This window comes from Portunus trituberculatus, chromosome 8 (assembly GCF_017591435.1).
Source record: "Portunus trituberculatus isolate SZX2019 chromosome 8, ASM1759143v1, whole genome shotgun sequence".
In the NCBI taxonomy this organism is placed as follows: domain Eukaryota; kingdom Metazoa; phylum Arthropoda; class Malacostraca; order Decapoda; family Portunidae; genus Portunus; species Portunus trituberculatus.
In genome coordinates, this window is record NC_059262.1 from 3252501 (window position 1) to 3270000 (window position 17500).

At 44.7% G+C, this 17500-nt stretch overlaps 4 protein-coding genes across 4 annotated transcripts in view; all 4 read left to right on the forward strand.

The window, feature by feature from the left end:
• Nucleotides 1–238: 238 nt before the first annotated feature.
• LOC123499899 (putative mediator of RNA polymerase II transcription subunit 12) lies at nucleotides 239–4485 on the forward strand. The gene is made up of 3 exons (XM_045248435.1): nucleotides 239–265; nucleotides 3334–3860; nucleotides 3904–4485. Exons 1-3 carry the CDS (start codon nucleotides 239–241, stop codon nucleotides 4457–4459), a joined length of 1110 nt encoding a protein of 369 aa, XP_045104370.1. The 3' UTR covers nucleotides 4460–4485.
• On the forward strand, nucleotides 4481–5194 carry LOC123499909 (putative mediator of RNA polymerase II transcription subunit 12; the record flags this gene model as incomplete). The annotated part of the gene is made up of 1 exon (XM_045248444.1): nucleotides 4481–5194. A coding segment is annotated over one exon (573 nt), but the record flags the coding sequence as incomplete, so codon positions are not given.
• Nucleotides 5195–5500: 306 nt separating this feature from the next.
• On the forward strand, nucleotides 5501–12482 carry LOC123499918 (ATP synthase subunit beta, mitochondrial-like; the record flags this gene model as incomplete). The annotated part of the gene is made up of 10 exons (XM_045248453.1): nucleotides 5501–5612; nucleotides 5720–5863; nucleotides 6465–6599; nucleotides 6946–7107; nucleotides 7674–7858; nucleotides 8158–8294; nucleotides 8861–9005; nucleotides 9667–9879; nucleotides 10551–10730; nucleotides 11645–12482. Coding segments are annotated over 10 exons (1524 nt in total), but the record flags the coding sequence as incomplete, so codon positions are not given.
• A 264-nt stretch (nucleotides 12483–12746) lies between these two features.
• LOC123499926 (ciliary rootlet coiled-coil protein 2-like) overlaps nucleotides 12747–17500 on the forward strand; it is a 7507-nt gene continuing 2753 nt past the window's right edge. Inside the window, exons 1-7 of the mRNA XM_045248460.1 lie at nucleotides 12747–12779; nucleotides 13424–13471; nucleotides 14563–14762; nucleotides 14861–14958; nucleotides 15505–15767; nucleotides 15904–16518; nucleotides 16993–17106. Coding sequence (XP_045104395.1) covers nucleotides 12747–12779; nucleotides 13424–13471; nucleotides 14563–14762; nucleotides 14861–14958; nucleotides 15505–15767; nucleotides 15904–16518; nucleotides 16993–17106 — 1371 coding nt within the window. The remainder of the gene's footprint in view (nucleotides 12780–13423; nucleotides 13472–14562; nucleotides 14763–14860; nucleotides 14959–15504; nucleotides 15768–15903; nucleotides 16519–16992; nucleotides 17107–17500) is intronic.

Sequence of the window (17500 nt, forward strand, 5' to 3'; positions counted from 1 at the left end):
TGAATATGAAAAATATGGAAAAAAAAGGAAGAGAGAGAGAGAGAGAGAGAGACCTTACTATTACCACACCAAATAAACCAACAAAACGATAAAAAGAAGACCCACACACAGGAGAAACACCATTGAGCTTTTCCTGTGGTTGTACGCTCATAGAAAGAAAGAGTGAGAGTGAGTGAGAGAGAGCCTGGGAAAACATATCGTACCGCCAGACTCCTTCACTTCAGTCCGCGGCGCCAGCATGATCAGAGCTCCGAGCTTCATACAGGTTAGTCATTTTCCCATTTTCACCCTTAATGCGTCTTTCCTTTACAGTGACAGTGGTGCAGAAGGAAAGAAGGATGGTTTAGGTATGCCCAGCGCTGAGTTTCAATGCCTGACGGGGGTTTAAATAAGAAGATATAGGTATTTATAATGAGATGAGTGAGTAGGATTTTACTTTGAAGGCGTGGGTTTATGAATCTTATTATATATTGACTGAATGGCAGTATTAGTGTGGTTTCAGGTAAGGGTGTTGGAGTTAAGGGGTTTGTCTACCTGTGATGTTGCTAGGGTGGTGATGGAAGGGTTACATAACGTGTGAATCATCCTCCTTTTTGCAGCAAGGCCATGCAAGGTACTGTACCCACTCACCTCAGGCGCTCATGCACGCCAACGCTGAGACGACCCTTCCCCTATCAATTCCTTTCTCTTGCTCTACTCTTTCTTTTTCTTCCCTTGCTTCCCTTCCTTTCTTTTCTTTCCTTTCCTTTATTTTACTTCGCTATCTTCTTATCTTCTATGTTTCCTTCTCTGTCCTTCCCCTTCCCTTGCTTTCTTGTCTCCTTCCCTTCCCATACTTCCTTTTCTTTCCTTCCCTTCCTCTCCCTTCCCTTTCCATCTTTCCTTTATTTTGCTTTGCTTCCCTTCTCAAACCAGTTTTCCTTGCCTTTGTTTTACTTCGCTTCCTTCTGTTTATCTCTTCTTTCTTGCTTTCTCTCATTGCAATGGTCTCTATTTTACTTCGCTGCCTTCCTTCCTTAAATTTGTTCCTGTCTTCCTTTCTTTTCTTCTTGCTTTCTTTCGTCTCCATACCTTTCCTTTATCTATTCTTCTATCCATTTTTAATCACCTTTCTTCATTTTTTTCTTTATACTTTTCTTTTTTTACTTTTCCTTCTGTTGCCTTTCCCTTTTTACTTTTGTTCTCCATTTTTTTCCTTTTTTCCTTTTCTTTGACCAAATGCAGACATTATTCTGTTTTCCTTCACAATGTCTTATATATACTGTCTTCCTTTTTTTCTCAAATTTCACTGGACACACTACTCGATCCCTTAGGTTCATTATGGATTCATATTTATATATGACTCGCTTCATTTGCAACTTTTTCTTTATCCACATTCTTTAATTCACATGTCAGTAAAGATATAGCGCTCCCAACACCCCCTCCTCTTGCCACCTTGCCATGAGTGGATTCATTATAATCTTGACATGGAATTATTTCTTCCCTATTATCGTCCTTTTTCCACAAACTAACGCGCAAGAACAAGTGAAGATACAGGAAACTATCATGAAGGGTTCTTATTTATAAAACTCGGGGCCTATATATCTCATGCTCCTCAATTTCAGCATCAAATTTATACGTGTGTTTATCAAATCAAACTTCAGAAGAATAGCAGGGAATCAGGAACATGAGTCCTGAATTGTTTATAACCGTACCATATTAATTTGGTTTCTGTAGCCTTATCTTCGTTTCACATGAATTAAAGCACTACCAATCTTATTATAAATGTTTGAGAGAGAGAGAGAATTACGTAACAAAATATTTACCAGTTTGCAGCAGTTAACGTGAATCACCCCTGCCTTCCTCTCTCTCTCTCTCTCTCTCTCTCTCTCTCTCTCTCTCTCTCTCTCTCTCTCTCTCTCTCTCAGATAAGATATGAAATGACAATAAAAGTACTTTCGCTGTGATAAATACGCAAGAGAGAGAGAGAGAGAGAGACGTACAGACAGACAGACAGACAGTACACGCTGCCAGAGATCGAGAGAGCATCATATAAATAAACTTTACTTAATGCATCATTATATTGAGGTACACGAATTCTTAAAGGAGAAAGATTAAACTCTCTCTCTCTCTCTCTCTCTCTCTCTCTCTCTCTCTCTCTCTCTCTCTCTCTCTCTCTCTCTCTCTCTCTCTCTCTCTCTCTCTCTCTCTCTCTCTCTCCTGTTGCTGCCTGGCGGAAATAACTCCTAGTAGTACCCAGTGACCCCAAGAATGTTAGTCACTTATGTAAGTCAAATGACAGTCTGTACTATATTCTCTCTCTCTCTCTCTCTCTCTCTCTCTCTCTCTCTCTCTCTCTCTCTCTCTCTCTCTCTCTCTCGTTAAGGTGAAAATGTGTCTACTTCTTTCGTGACTTGGCAAGAGAGAGAATGTATGTCTGTCAAGGTAAAATAGCGGTACTTGTCACGGATCCAAAACTATCAAGTGTGTGTGTGTGTGTGTGTGTGTGTGTGTGTGTGTGAATATTCTCAGGCATACCGGTTGAAATGTAATTCGCGCTACCTGTCTTAATTCCTCCTCCCTCTTTTTTTTTTTTTTTTTTTTCCTTTTCTTGATTTGTTTTTCAAGTGCTTTTTTCTTATCACATTTCTTCGATCCTTTAGTTTGTTTTCCCCTCGATTACAATATTTTCTTGGTTCTTTGTTTGTTTTCTTGTATTCGCTTATTTGTTTTCTTGTTGTCTTATTTGTTATCTCTTCATTCATCTCCACATCTCTCCCATTACTACTACTACTACTACTACTACTACTACTACTACTACTACTACTACTACTACTACTACTACTACTAACGTTTCATCCTACCCGGCAACAGACCACTCCTTGTATGGCAGAACGGCAGATTGGGGACTGACAGGGCGCTCGCTATGTAGGTCGTTTACCCCTTCACCACTCTCACCGTGCGGGAACAGGGCGTGAAGGGAATGGAGTAGTTTTGGAGGACAGGTTGGGTGGGGAGAAAGCGTAGGTGTAGGCTTAGTGCTAGGTTCAAGAGGGGTTGTATTCTGAAATGCTTGTGCGTACGTCTGATTGTTACCTACCTTGAGTTGTGCTTTCACTTCTTTTGAATGTTGTGTGAGGTCTTCAGGAATGTTTACGTGAGTGGTAGAGTAAGCGAGTATTTCTAGTTCTTCAGTGTTTCCGGTGATGTTTTCATGACCTTAAACTTTGTCAGTGTGCAAAATACACACGAAAACTCGGTAAGTCATAATTATGTGCTTAGTTAGGTGTTTGGAAGTAGACGTTCTGAGTGCACAGAGCTTCAGAGAATGATGTAACTCTGTCTTCCGTGCAGAATCATGGGCGCGCCCTGGCTGTGGCGTGGCGTCGGAGCGGGGCTGTGGCGCGGTCGGCCTCCGTACCTCCCTCCTGCAGGGCCTGCCGCGATGTGCACACTTCGGCTGCGGTGCAAGGCAAGGATGACCAGACAGGCCGCGACCATTTAGGGCGCCCCGTGCCCTCTGCCGAGGTGAAGCGCGCGGCAGCCAAGGTAGCGGGATGGAAGGACTCCTGGGACAAGCCTGTGGCGGGGCAGCAAGGCGGCACACTCAAGGACATCCTGAAACAGCAGCCTGAGTTGCTCAAGCCCACCAAAGAGGCTGCTGGATCCTCCTCCTCAGACAAAGACGCCTCGGTGCCGCACTTGCCACACCGTCAGCCTGCATCCGCAGCCGCCAAGCCCCCACGCGCCAGGAAGACACCACCTCCAAAACAGGCCGCGCCCAAGCCCACACCGGCCAAACCTGCGACTCCAGCACAGAAGAAAGCTGCCCCACCGACCACAGCCGCCAAGAAACCTGCTTCTGAGCCTGCAGCTGCAAAGCCTGTATCTACGGCTGCTAAGCCGGAACCTACAATCGTAAAGGCAGAACCTGCAGCTGCAAAGCCCGAACTCAAAGCTGCAAAGCCTGAACCAGCAGCTGCAAAGCCTGAACCAACAGCTGCAAAGCCTGAACCTGCAGTTGCAGAACCAGCAGCTGCAAAGCCCAAACCAGCAGCTGCAAAGCCTGAAGCAGCAGCTGCAAAGCCTGAAGCAGCAGCTGCAAAGCCTGAAGCAGCAGCTGCAAAGCCCAAACCAGCAGCTGCAAAGCCCGAACCAGCAGCTGCAAAGCCTGAACCAGCAGCTGCAAAGCCTGAACCAGCAGCTGCAAAGCCTGAACCAGCAGCTGCAAAAAAGCCTGAACCAGCAACTGCAAAGTCTGAACCAGCAGCTGCAAAGCCCAAACCAGCAGCTGCAAAACCTGAACCAGCAGCTGCAAAGCCTGAACCAGCAGCTGCAAAAAAGCCTGAACCAGCAACTGCAAAGTCTGAACCAGCAGCTGCAAAGCCCAAACCAGCAGCTGCAAAACCTGAACCAGCAGCTGCAAAGCCTGAACCAGCAGCTGCAAAGTCTGAACCAGCAGCTGCAAAGCCCAAACTAGAAGCTGCAAAGCCTGAACTAGCAGCTGCAAAGCCTGAACCAGCAGCTGCAAAGCCTGAACCAGCAGCTGCAAAGTCTGAACCAGCAGCTGCAAAACCTGAACCAGCAGCTGCAAAGTCTGAACCAGCAGCTGCAAAGCCTGAACCAGCAGCTGCAAAGCTTGAACCAGCTGCTGCAAAGCCCGAACCAGCAGCTGCAAAGCCTGAACCAGCAGCTGCAAAGTCTGAACCAGCAGCTGCAAAACCTGAACCAGCAGCTGCAAAGTCTGAACCAGCAGCTGCAAAGCCTGAACCAGCAGCTGCAAAGCCTGAACCAGCAGCTGCAAAGCCTGAACCAGCAGCAGCAAAGCCTGAACCAGCAGCTGCAAAGTCTGAACCAGCAGCTGCAAAGTCTGAACCAGCTGCTGCAAAAAAACCTGAACCAGCAGCTGCAAAGTCTGAACCAGCAGCTGCAAAGCCTGAACCAGCAGCTGCAAAACCTGAACCAGCAGCTGCAAAGCCTGAATCAGCAGCTGCAAAGCCTGAACCTGCAGCAGCAAAGCCTGAACCAGCTGCTGCAAAGTCTGAACCAGCAGCTGCAAAGGCAGAACCAGTAGCTGCAAAGCCTGTACCTGCAGCAGCAAAGCCTGAACCAGCAGCTGCAAAGCCTGAACCAGCAGCTGTAAAGCCTGAACCTGCAGTTGCAGAACCAGCAGCTGCAAAGCCTGAGCCTGCAGCAGCAAAGCCTGAAGCAGCAGCTGCAAAGGCAGAACCAGCAGCTGCAAAGCTTGAGCCTGCAGCAGCAAAGCCTGAAGCAGCAGCTGCAAAAGCAGAACCAGCAGCTGCAAAGGCAGAACCAGCAGCTGCAAAGCCTGAACCAGCAGCTGCAAAGCCTGAACCAGCAGCTGTAAAGGCAGAACCAGCAGCAGCAAAGCCTGAACCAGCAGCTGCAAAGCCTGAACCTGCAGCTGTAAAGCCTGAACCTGCAGTTGCAGAACCAGCAGCTGCAAAGCCTGAAGCACAGCCTGTTGTAGCAAAGGCAGAGTCTGCAGCTGCAGAAACAGAAGCAGCAGCAGAACCCAGTGCTGAGGCTCAGGAGGCGGCAGCAGCCTGCGGCAGCAGCCTCAGCAGCAGCCGTTGCTGCTGACTCCCCACTCACCACACAGACTGAGGAAGGTTGGTGGGAGTGGATTTTGTTTTGACAACTTCTGTAACTTTTGTTCCTTTCTCCTTCCCTCTCTTCCTCCTCCTTCCTCCACCTCTATCATTCCTCACATTGGCAGGAACCAGTGGGGCGGGGCGAGTGGTGGCAGTGATTGGCGCCGTGGTGGACGTGGCCTTCCAGGGGGAGCTGCCGTCCATCCTCAGTGCCCTGGAGGTGGAGCACAGGCAACCCAGACTGGTGCTGGAGGTGGCACAGCATCTAGGTCAGACTTTCATCTTGTCCTTTGCTGTGTTTTCATGTTTTCTTCCTCGGATGGTCATACTTCCTTGTTCATTTCCTTTTTGTTTCACTGTATCTTTGCTCTGGAATTTTTTTCTATTTTCTCATTTTCCTGTATTTTTCCTTATTATTTGTTTCCTATTGAATTTAACTTTCTTTTCACTGTTTTTTTATGTTTTCTTTTTTTCTTGATCTTTAAATTTGTCATTCTTCTTTGTTTTATGTTTTTCTTTTTAACTTCCCTCACTTTGACCTCACTTTCCTCTCTTTCCTTTGCAATCTTCCCATCACAGCCTCTTTCCTTTAGTTTCTCTTCATTACTACCATCACTCATTTCCCCTCTTAACTTTCCTTATGTACAATCACCTTATTCTTTCTCTCCTTCATTTTCTCTCACTTTCATCCATTTTTCCTCTTACCTACAATCACCTCATCTTTTCTTTCCATTTTCTCTCACTTTCATCCAAAACTTTTTCTTTTCTCTCCATTTATCCTTACTTTCATCCATAATTTTTGTTTCTCTCCATTCCTCTCGCTTTCATCCATAACTTTTCCTTTCTCTCCATTCTCCTCCTTCCCCTCAGGTGGCAACACAGTGCGTACCATCGCCATGGACGGCACGGAGGGGCTGGTGAGAGGAAATGTGGTGAAGGACACAGGCAGCCCTATCTCCATTCCAGTGGGCGCTGCCACTCTCGGGAGGATCATGAATGTTATTGGTGAGGTGCTGGGCTGGGCTGTGTTGGAGAGAGAGAGAGAGAGAGAATTGAGACTGGTTTTCATTTTTTCTTTCTTCATTGTATGATTTAGATTTTTTTTAAGTCTGTGAGAGAAAGAGATAGGTTTAAATATACATATAGTTAACTTGACTACAAATGAAAGAAAGAAAAAGATTCACACAGTTAAGTAAAAATAACTACACAAGAGAGAGAGAGAGAACAACTGACTGAACGAGCGAATGAGCACAACTAACCAAGGAAACAAGCAAGAAAGATTTTACTAACCCAATCTAACCCAACACTGCAACAAAACCAACCCAAACCTAACCTAACATCACAACCCCAGGCGAACCAATAGACGAGAGAGGTCCCATATCCTCCGCCAGCAAGTCTGCCATCCACGCAGAGGCTCCCCCATTTGTGGAGATGAGTGTGGAGCAACAAATCCTGGTGACTGGCATTAAGGTTGTGGATATGCTGGCTCCATACTCCAAGGGTGGCAAGATTGGTGAGTGTCTGGTGTGTAATGTGTGTGTGTGTGTTTTGTAGTGTTTCTTGGTGTTTTTAAGGTGTTTTTTAGGTGTTTTTTCATATTTCAAAGGCTGCAAGATTGATAGTGTTTGGTGAAGGTGTAACAATGTTGGTGTGGTGTTGTGTGGGTGTATGTGTGTTTTAGTGGATGTTTCTGGGTGTTTTTGAGAGTATCTTCAGGGTATTTCTGGTAGGTGTAAGTGAAAGTTATTTGGGTTTTCAAGGCTATTTTCATGTTTCTATAATTTGACAGGTTACAGTGGAAGTTATTGTGGTTATTAAAGGTGTTTTCAAGGTTCCAGTGATAGTTTGACAGGCTACTGTGAGAGTTATTGGGGTTTTTCGTGGGTGTTTTCAAGGTTCCAGTGATAGTTTGACAGGCTATAGTGGGAGTTATTGCAGTTTTCTAGGATATTTTCAATGATATAATGATTTCTGCCAACACTATAGATCCTCACAACCTACAACCCACACCACACAACCTCCTTACTTTACCCTACCACAAAACGCATCCACACACTAACCCACATGCCACCTACACAGGTCTGTTTGGCGGTGCTGGTGTGGGCAAAACAGTGCTTATCATGGAGCTGATTAACAATGTGGCGAAGGCTCATGGTGGTTACTCAGTGTTTGCTGGCGTTGGAGAAAGAACAAGAGAAGGGAATGACCTGTACCACGAGATGATTGAGTCTGGTGTCATCTCCCTCAACGACGATTCTTCCAAGGTGAGGGGAGAGGGTGTGGGGAAGTCCGGGTAGGGAGATGTGGAGTGGGGAGTGGGTATGAGGCATAGGGGGAGGCAGGATGAGGGGAGAGAGAATGGGAATATATTTTTTTTCAGTCATTAAGAATCCATCTGTCTGTCTGTATGTATGTATCTATCTACTACTTATCTATATACCTATTTATTTACTCATCTATATATCTGTCTGTCTATCCATGTATCTATCTTTATCCATCTATCTTTCTATCTATCAACAAGTAACCCTAATGTAAACCCACCCACCCATCTATCTATCAACAGGTAGCACTAGTGTACGGCCAAATGAATGAGCCTCCAGGTGCCAGGGCGCGTGTGGCACTGACGGGGCTGACAGTGGCAGAGTACTTCAGGGACCAAGAGGGCCAGGATGTGTTGTTCTTTGTTGATAACATTTTCAGGTGAGGCTTGGCAAGGGAAGGAAGGGAAGGTAGAAATTGAAAGGGAAGAGGAAGGGATGAAGGGAAGGCAACAGGGAGCAGCAGGGAGAGATGACAGAAAGAAATAGGTTAAGTGATGAAGGAAGGAAGGAATTGAAAGAGTAAAAGGAAAAGGTTGTGATAGGAGGAAGAGAAAGTAAGAGGAAGGCTGACAGAAGGAAGGGAAAAAATAAATGATAAGGAAAGAATTGAAGGGAAGAGATGTGATAAGCTGTGAAAGAAGGAAGGAAAGGAAAGAGAAGATTAAAAGAGATGAAGGACGGTAGGAATGGAAAGAAATGGAGGTTGAGTGTGTGACAGAAGAAGGGAAAGTGAAAAAGAGATGAAGGAAGGTAGGAATGGAAAGGAGTTGAAGGAAAGAGGGTGTAACAGAAGGAAGGAAAAGAAGAAAAGGTTGAAAGAGATAAAGAAAAAAAAAAAATAAATAAAACCTACACGTCAAATTTACTCTCCATTATCTTGTATACCCCATCATCTTTCTTTCCTCACTCTCTCTTTCCCTCATATCCCCTTGTTTCCCCTCACAGATTCACCCAGGCAGGTTCAGAGGTGTCAGCCCTGCTTGGTCGCATCCCCTCGGCTGTGGGATACCAACCCACTCTGGCCACCGACATGGGGAGTATGCAAGAGAGAATTACCACCACCACTAAAGGATCCATTACTTCTGTCCAGGTGAGAGGGAGAGGAGGAGGGATGGAGATACATGGATAGACACATGCTCACTCTTGTCTCTCTCTCTCTCACAAATGTATTTTTTTCTTTCATGTTTTTCAATTCTTTATCCTCTAATATGCTTATTTTTTGTTGCATTTACTCTCTCTCTCTCTCTCTCTCTCTCTCTCTCTCTCTCTCTCTCTCTCTCTCTCTCTCTCTATATTCATTCATTCATTCACTCACTCTCATATTCTCTCTCTCTTGTCTTGTCTGTTTATTCTTTCACTCTCACTCAAACACACACACCCTTCCTCTTCTTAGCTTTTCTATGCATCATCTATAACCTCACTCACTGCTTCACTGCCCCACTCACTCACTCACTCACTCATTCATTCATTCATTCATTCATTCATTCATTCATCCATTCATTCATTCACCCACAAGTTCACAAGACTCACTCAAACACACACACACACCCCTCCTCATTCTAGCTTCTCTATGCACTAGCTAATGACCTCACTCACAACTTTCCTGCCTCACTCACTCATTCACTCATTCACTCACTCACTCACTCACTTATCCACTCACTCACTCACTCACTCACTCACTCACTCACTTATCCACCTACCCACCCACTCATTCACTCACTCACTTCCTTTCTTTTTATCCCTCTCCTCAGGCTATCTATGTGCCAGCTGATGACCTCACAGATCCCGCCCCTGCCACCACTTTTGCACATCTCGACGCCACCACTGTGCTGTCCCGAGGCATTGCTGAGTTAGGAATATACCCAGCAGTGGACCCCTTGGACTCCACCTCTCGCATTCTGGACCCTAATGTAATTGGTCCGCGCCACTACTCCACAGCCAGAGGAGTCCAGAAGATCCTGCAGGTTAATATAATTTTTGTTTTAAGTCTTGTAAAAAGTTGAATATTTTATGAAGTTCGACACAGTATCATTTTGTATATGTATTTGTGATGTTTCTGTGTTTTTTGTTGATTAAGTAACTGTATGTGTGTATGTGTGTAGGGGTAAGATGTGTTTGGGTGCATTTAAGGTGTATTTGAACAGTATTTCCTTGCCATGCCTTCAGCCTACTTCCCTGGCATCCAACACACCTACTTAAAGACTGCCTTGTGTTGGTCTAATGGCTTCTTGCACCTTCCCTTGTATGTACACACCTATTCACCACCCCCACCTCTCTCCCACCACTCCTTCCTCTCCAACCACTCTTCCTCTCTTTCCAATCACCACCCCTTCCTCTCTCACCATCTCTCTTCTCTCTCACCATCCCTCCTCTTTCTCACCATCCCTTCCTCTCTTCCACCACTCCTTTTCTCCTAATCATTATCCCTCTTCTCTTCCACCATCTTTCCTGTCTTTCCAATTACCACCACCCCTTCTCTTCCCAATCACCATCCCCTTCCTCTCTCCCACCATCTCTCTTCTCTCACCATCCCTCCTCTTTCTCACCATCCCTTTCCTCTCTACCACCACTCTCTGCTCCCCTCAATCACTCCCCTCCTCTTTTTCTAATCTCCTCTTCTTTCTCCCCACTACAGGACTACAAATCACTACAAGACATCATTGCTATTCTGGGCATGGATGAGCTGTCAGAGGAGGACAAGTTAACAGTGTCCAGGGCAAGGAAGGTACAGAAATTCATGTCCCAGCCCTTCCAGGTGGCAGAAGTCTTCACCGGCTACCAGGGAAAGTTTGTCTCGCTGCAGGACACTATCAGGGTGAGTCTAGGGTGTACCAGGGTGATTTTTACGGTGATGGTGGTGGTCTAGGGTGTTTTTGTCTAGGGTGATGGTGTTTTTAGGGTTAGTTTTAGGAGTGTTAAATGAAGTTTCTGAAGTAAAGGAGAGATATGTAAAGGTGAAATGAAGTCTTTAGGGTGAGTTAGCATGATAGGGAAATTTTTAGGGTGAGTTTTAAGGGTGATTGGTGAAGAGAAGCTGGTAGGACAAGTATTAGAGTGATGGGGGAGTATGTAGTGTGAGTTTTAAGGGTGATGGGTGAAGGGAAGCTGCTAGGGTGAGTATTTGAGTGATGGAAATTTTAAGGGTGAGTTTTTTGGGTGATGGATGAAGGGAAGCTAGTAGGATAAGTGTGAGAGTGATGAGAAATGTTAGGGTGAGTTTTTAGGTTGATGGGTGAAGAGAAGCTGCTAGGGTGAGTATTAGAGTGATAGGAAATTTATAAGAGTGTTTTTAGGGTGATCGGTGAAGGGAATTTTTTTGGGGTGAGTATTAGAGTGATGGAGGAGTATGTAGTGTGACTTTTCAGGATGATGGGTGAAGAGAAGCTAGTAGGACAAGTGTGAGAGTGATGAGAAATGTTAGGGTGAGTTTTAGGGTGATAGGTGAAGAGAAGCTGGTAGGATGAGTATTAGTGATGGGGAAATAGGAAGTGTGAGTTTTCAGGGTGATAAGTGAAGGGAAGCTTTTAGTAGCGTGAGTATTAGAGAGAGAGAGAGAGCTAGGGTGATGGGTTTAGTTAAGTTTCCAGGATGAGTATGAGAATGATGAGGAATATTGAGAGTGGTTTTTAAGGTGACAACAATAAGGCTGACGACGGAAATTTTTGGACTGAGATTTTTAGGATAATTTAGTTTTTCATCCTAACCTCCTTTCGTCCTCTTCCCACCCAGAGCTTTGAGGAGATCTTGGAGGGGAAGCACGACAACCTTCCTGAGGCAGCCTTCTACATGGTGGGCGGCATTGAGGAGGTCGTGGCCAAGGCAGAGCAGCTGGCGCAGTGAGGGTAGAGAGAGAAGAGAGGGAGAGGGGGAGTGTGTGTAGGTGCTGTTTTAGTATTGTAAGAGTTTAAAGGAATTTGTAGAGAGAGAGAGAGAGAGAGAGAGAGGAGTCTTTAGTGTTTTCAGGTGTTGTATAGCATAATATAAGGGAATTTTGAAAGAGAGAGAGAGAGAGAGAGAGAGAGAGAATGTTACACCCCAGCTATTACAAGAAACCCAAGAAGGAGAAAGGAACTGAAGAAAGAAGAAAAGAATGAAGGATAGAAGGAAAGTCAGAATGGAAGAGTAAATGTAAGGAAGAAGAGAAATGGAAGAAAACAAGAATAGGAATGAAGAAAAAGATGAGAGTGAATCACTGAAACTTTGTAATGAAACTTCGAATCAAGTGGTCCAAAACAACTACTGAAGCAAGTGAAGCAGAAAGGTGTGTGTGTGTGTAAAGACTCATAATGTAGAAAAGGGGTTGTGTTTTTGTTAAGTATTTGTTGTGTGTGTGTGTGTGTGTGTGTGTTAGTAGTAGTAGTAGTAGTAGTAGTAATAGAAGAAGAAGAAGTAGTAGTAGTAGTAGTAGTAGAAGAAGAAGTAGTAGTAGTAGTAGTAGTAGTCCAATCACACACAGATAAGTATAAGACGATATCTGTGTGTGTGTGTGTGTGTGTGTGTGTGTGTGTGTGTATGTGTGTCCTATTGTCACGTTACTAATAAGAATAAATAAAAATAATCAATCATTTTTCTTTTTTTCTTTTCAAGTGAATGGAAATATAGGAAAATATTGCTTTGATTTTATCCTTACAATAATAATGATAATAATAATAATAAGAAGAAGAAGAAGTAGGAAATGACCAAAGACAGAGAGATTAGCCGGAAAAAGTCAAGATAAAGAGAGATTATTTCACAGACAATCTTATCAGCAATTCCTTATCTAACCGTGCTCTATTCCTCCTCCTCTTGGTTTAGTGGTGTGTGTGTGTGTGTGTGGTGGTGCGTGGTGGTGATGGCGTCCTACATTGATGCTGACAGAAGGCTGGTGAGTGGTGTGTGAGGAGGAGGAAGAGGGAAGGCAAAGAATAAGACAAGGAAAAGATAGTGGAATGTTTAGGACGTATTGGGAGTGGTGGTGGTGGTGGTAGTAGTTGTTGTTTTTGTTGTGGTGGTGGTAGTAGTAATATATTGGTAGTAATTAGTAGTAGTAGTAGTAGTAGCAGTAGAAGCAGTTGTAGTTGGAGTTATAAATTCAACATATTTCATTTATTGATTGATTCATTCATTAATCCAGTGAGTAAGTCAATCAGTGAGCCGGTCAGTTATTCATTCACTCATAATGTGTTTCGCGGCCCTAACAACAACAACAACAACAACAACAACAAGAGATATAAGTAGGCTACTACAACAAACACACTTCACTTGTTCAACTATTCACTCACTAGCTCCTTATCACCCCTCGCTCCCGGTGTTTCTGGTGTGTGGTCTGCGAGTCATAAAGCTCCTTTGGTATGCGGTCAGTGTTTCATCTTGTGATTTACAACAAGAAGATATTTTTTTCTTTCGATTCTCAAGAGATAGTGAAAAGACTTGTCTTGGTATCGAGGGACTGTCTGGTTAGAGAAGCTGAAACATGAGTGGGATATGTCTGTGTGTTGGAGTGTCAAAGCTCCTGTCCTGACTCAACAGGTGCTGTACAGTACTGTGCAATACGTGGGTGCACCACACTTCATCTCGGTATAGACAGTGTCTCCTTCCGTGATTTGATCCACTGCTTATTGGCATCTGCTGCTTAGTCTCCAAAGAACCCTTCAGATGTTACAGCAAGTCAAGGGTTTCACAACCAAGTCACAGCTTTCTCAATGGCAAATTTTTAAATATTTTTAGTTTTATTTGATTCAAAATATTTCATACCGTTCGGTGCATGAATTGACAGATAGAGGAACCGCAGCAATATGCGATTGGATTATTGTTTCTATCTAGTCACATACGAAGATGCGGACATTCACGGAAACTCGCATCGTAATCGTGGAAACTCACATCGTAATCGTGAAAACTCGCATCGTAATCGCGGAAACTCGCATCGTAATCGTGAAAACTCGCATCGTAATCGTGAAAACTCGCATCGTAATCGTGAAAACTCGCATCGTAATCGTGGAAACTTGCATTGTTATCGAAGAAACTCGCATCGTAATCGTGCAAACTCTCTTCGTTATCGTGGAAATTCGCATCGTAATCGTGGAAATCCGTATCTTTATCGTGGAAACTCGCATCGTAATCGTGGAAACTCGCATCGTAATCGTGGAAACTCGCCTCGTCATCGTGGAAACTCAAATCGTAATCTTGGAAACTCGCATCGTTATTGTGAAAACTTGCACCGTAATCGTGGAAACTCGCATCGTTATCTCCGTCACGTGTATCGTAATCATCGTTATTTATTTATTTATCTATTTATTTATTAAAATTCGTGATCATTATTTTGGTTTCCTAAGCACGTCACTCCCATGACGCTATACCCAGCAGTACAAGTCCTCTGTGATAAAAAGTGCAGCAGAGCTCAACACTTTTCCTCACACATGTTGTGTCATTTCGGGAGATGAAGAAGCTATATGCCTATATATATATATATATATATATATATATATATATATATATATATATATATATATATATATATATATATATATATATATGGAATATTCTATTTAGGCTGTCATGAATAAATGAAAGATGGAGATGGTATACCAAAGTAGAATTTGACTCTGGTAGATCGCGTTGGTTGTGTAGATTACATACCAAAGTAGTACCCTCCCCACTCCTTTCCCTAGGTGTCATGTGCGCAGGCGGGAGATGGGGCGGGGGTGCGGGCGGCGCTACGGGCCGGGGCGAACCACCACCTGCCGGGACCCGAGGGACGTCTGCCACTGCACGTGGCGGCGGCGGCAGGTCATGCAGATGCTATCACTGGGCTGTTACAGGCTGGCGCCGACCTGCACGCCCCCAGCGGCATGACCAGGGATGACGGTAGGCTGAAGAGAGAGAGAGAGAGAGAGAGAGAGAGAGAGAGAGAGAGAGAGAGATGCACAACTTCATCTAATCTCACTTAACCTCCTGTCACTACTGCAGGAGGGCGGGCGCTGCATCTGGCGGCGGAGGGCGGCCACGTGGAGGCCCTCAGGTTGTTGGCGGCGGCGGGGCTCCTCTGGACGGCACGGATGACAAAGGTAGATTAACTCCTGTTGGTGAACACTGAACAGTGCGACAATAAACACCAATCAGTCATTACTGTGGCGGTGTTTGTCAGGGAATAGTTTGTTAATGTATGGTTTGCAATCGTTTCTTTTTTCCTTCATATTTGTAGTTCAGCAGGGTGTAGTGTGGGTTGATATGGCTTCCCAGGGTGTTGTTCGTCATTCTAGTAGCTCAGCAGGGTGTAGCGTGTGTTAATAAGTCTTCCAAGGGTGTTTCTCATTCTAACTCTCAACCGCTTCAATACTGCGACACATTTTTACCTCAAGATTTTTGTACGATTAGACCATTTTATTGACATTAGGAAGGGTCTATGGAGGTCGGAAGATTAATGGCCACAGTCTTCACTATTTGAATCCCACACATGAGTTTCTGAAGCTGTATAAAATCACCAAATAGTAAGCAGAGTGAATATGGAAACGCGTCATGGTACTGAAGGGGTTGATAATGTGGAAGCTAACTTGCTCTCTCCACCTGATCATACCCAACCATCCACTCATTCACTCATCCACCCATGCCAGGTCGAACAGCAGTGCACTGGGCGGCGCTAAGAGGTCAACAGGAGGCGCTTGTGACCTTACATACCCTCGGCTGTGACCCCCACGCCCTGGATAAAGGTCATGCTAACGCCCTCCACTTCGCTGCGGCCTCGGGGTCACTGGAGACTGTGCGCTGGCTGGTGGAGGTCACAGGCGTCTCCGTGACTCAGACTGACCACAATGATAGGTCACCGTATGTCGTGGCCAAGAGGAAAGGTCATAAGAACTTGCTGGGTTTTTTAAAGGTGAGAGAGAGAGAGAGAGAGAGAGAGAGAGAGAGAGAGAGAGAGAGTGTGTGTGTGTGTGTGTGTTTTTGTAATATTTGAATACATGATTAAAAACTCTCTCTCTCTCTCTCTCTCTCTCTCTCTCTCTCTCCAGCAAGCACAGGAGAGAGAGCAGAGTCAGCACTCAGCACACCACCGCCAGCAGAGTCAGCCGAGCCCCTCAGCATGGGTATACAATCAGTCTGACAGTCAGCACCAGTCAGCACCCTGGAGAGGAAGTCAGCACGGTCAGCGCGCCTCTGTAACTCGCGCCAGAAGTCAGGACCTGTCAACATTGGGTCAGCAGCAGCAGAATCAGCACTCCTACCCACCGCGGCCAAAAAGTCAGCACAGTTTACCAGCACCAAATCAGCACCAGGTTGTGACTCGTGGTTATAGTCACCCAGAGTCAGCAAGTTGGGATTCGAGTCAGCGCGGGTCCATGTCGAGTCAGAAAAGTCCGCAGCAGGTTGTGTCTCGTCAGCAGGAATCAGCAAACTGGGATTCGAGTCAGCAGAATCATCACCAGGTTGTGACTCGTGTGCATAGTCAGCCCGAGTCAGCAAGGTGGAATTCAAGTCAGCATAGATCCTTGTCACGTCAGCAGAGTCAGCGGAGCACGTCAACATGGGTGGAGAGTCAGCAGGAGCGTCAGCACCAGGAGAGGGAGGAGCCGCGGTCAGCACTCGCGCTCCTCACTCAGCAGAACCAAGATTATAAGCGGAGAATTGTGAGTGTTTGTTTGTTTGTTTGTTTATTGGTGATGATGATGATGATGATGATGATGATGGTGATGATGATGATGATTTTTCTCTTCCTCTTCTTGTTTATCATCTATTTTCTCCTCTTTTTTTTTTCTTCTATTTTTCCTTTCTTTATATTTTTGTTTTTCTTCTTCGTCTTGTAACTCTTCAAAAATTTTCTTCTAATCTTCTTCCTCTTCTATTTTCTCTTGTTTTTCTTCTTTTATTATTCTTCCTCTTCTGTTTCTTCTTTTATTCTTCTTCCTCTTCTATTTCTTCTTTTATTATTCTTCCTCTTGTGTTTTCTCTTATTTTATCTCTCTCCTATTTTTCAGTTTCTTCTTCTTTTTTTCCCATTCTTCCTATTCTATTTCTTTCCTTCCTTCCTCGTCTTCTAACTCCTCCTCCTCTTCTTCTACCACTACCCCTTCACTGTATGTCCTGTACTACTCCCGTGGCAGGCGCAGCTGGAGGAGCAGGAGGCACAGGCGCGGCAGAGGACAACATCTGACCAAACCTCCCTTGCTGAACTCAGGAAGGAGGTGGAGAGGCTCACTGGAATCCTTCAGAGTGAGGTAAGGACACAGGTAGGATAACTGGGATACACTTAACACAGAAGGAAATTACATGACTAGGATACATGCAACAAAAGTAGTGATGATATTTATACAGGTAATGAGTAGGACACAGGTAACGTAGAAGTAATGAGGATATTTATACAGGTAATGAGTAGGACACAGGTAACGTAGAAGTAATTAGGTACAACACAGTTAATGAGGACACAGGTAATGTATATGTAGTGAGGATATTTATAAGATCTAGGCTATTAACTACTAAATATAAGATACGGGTCATGTTTACAGGTAATTAGAATACAGGTGAAATATATGCTACAGGTAATACAAGCAATAACAGTAACAATATAGAGGTAATCAGAATAAGTGAGACTATGAAGTGGTTAAGATAATT

What these genes read in the sequence shown, in the direction of transcription:
- LOC123499899 (XM_045248435.1), top strand. Translation starts at nt 239, where the DNA reads ATGATCAGAGCTCCGAGCTTCATACAG. An exon ending in GAGCTCCGAGCTTCATACAG is followed by an intron (nt 266 to 3,333) that starts GTTAGTCATTTT and finishes TCTTCCGTGCAG; the next exon opens with AATCATGGGCGCGCCCTGGC. An exon ending in TCTGAGCCTGCAGCTGCAAA is followed by an intron (nt 3,861 to 3,903) that starts GCCTGTATCTAC and finishes ACAATCGTAAAG; the next exon opens with GCAGAACCTGCAGCTGCAAA.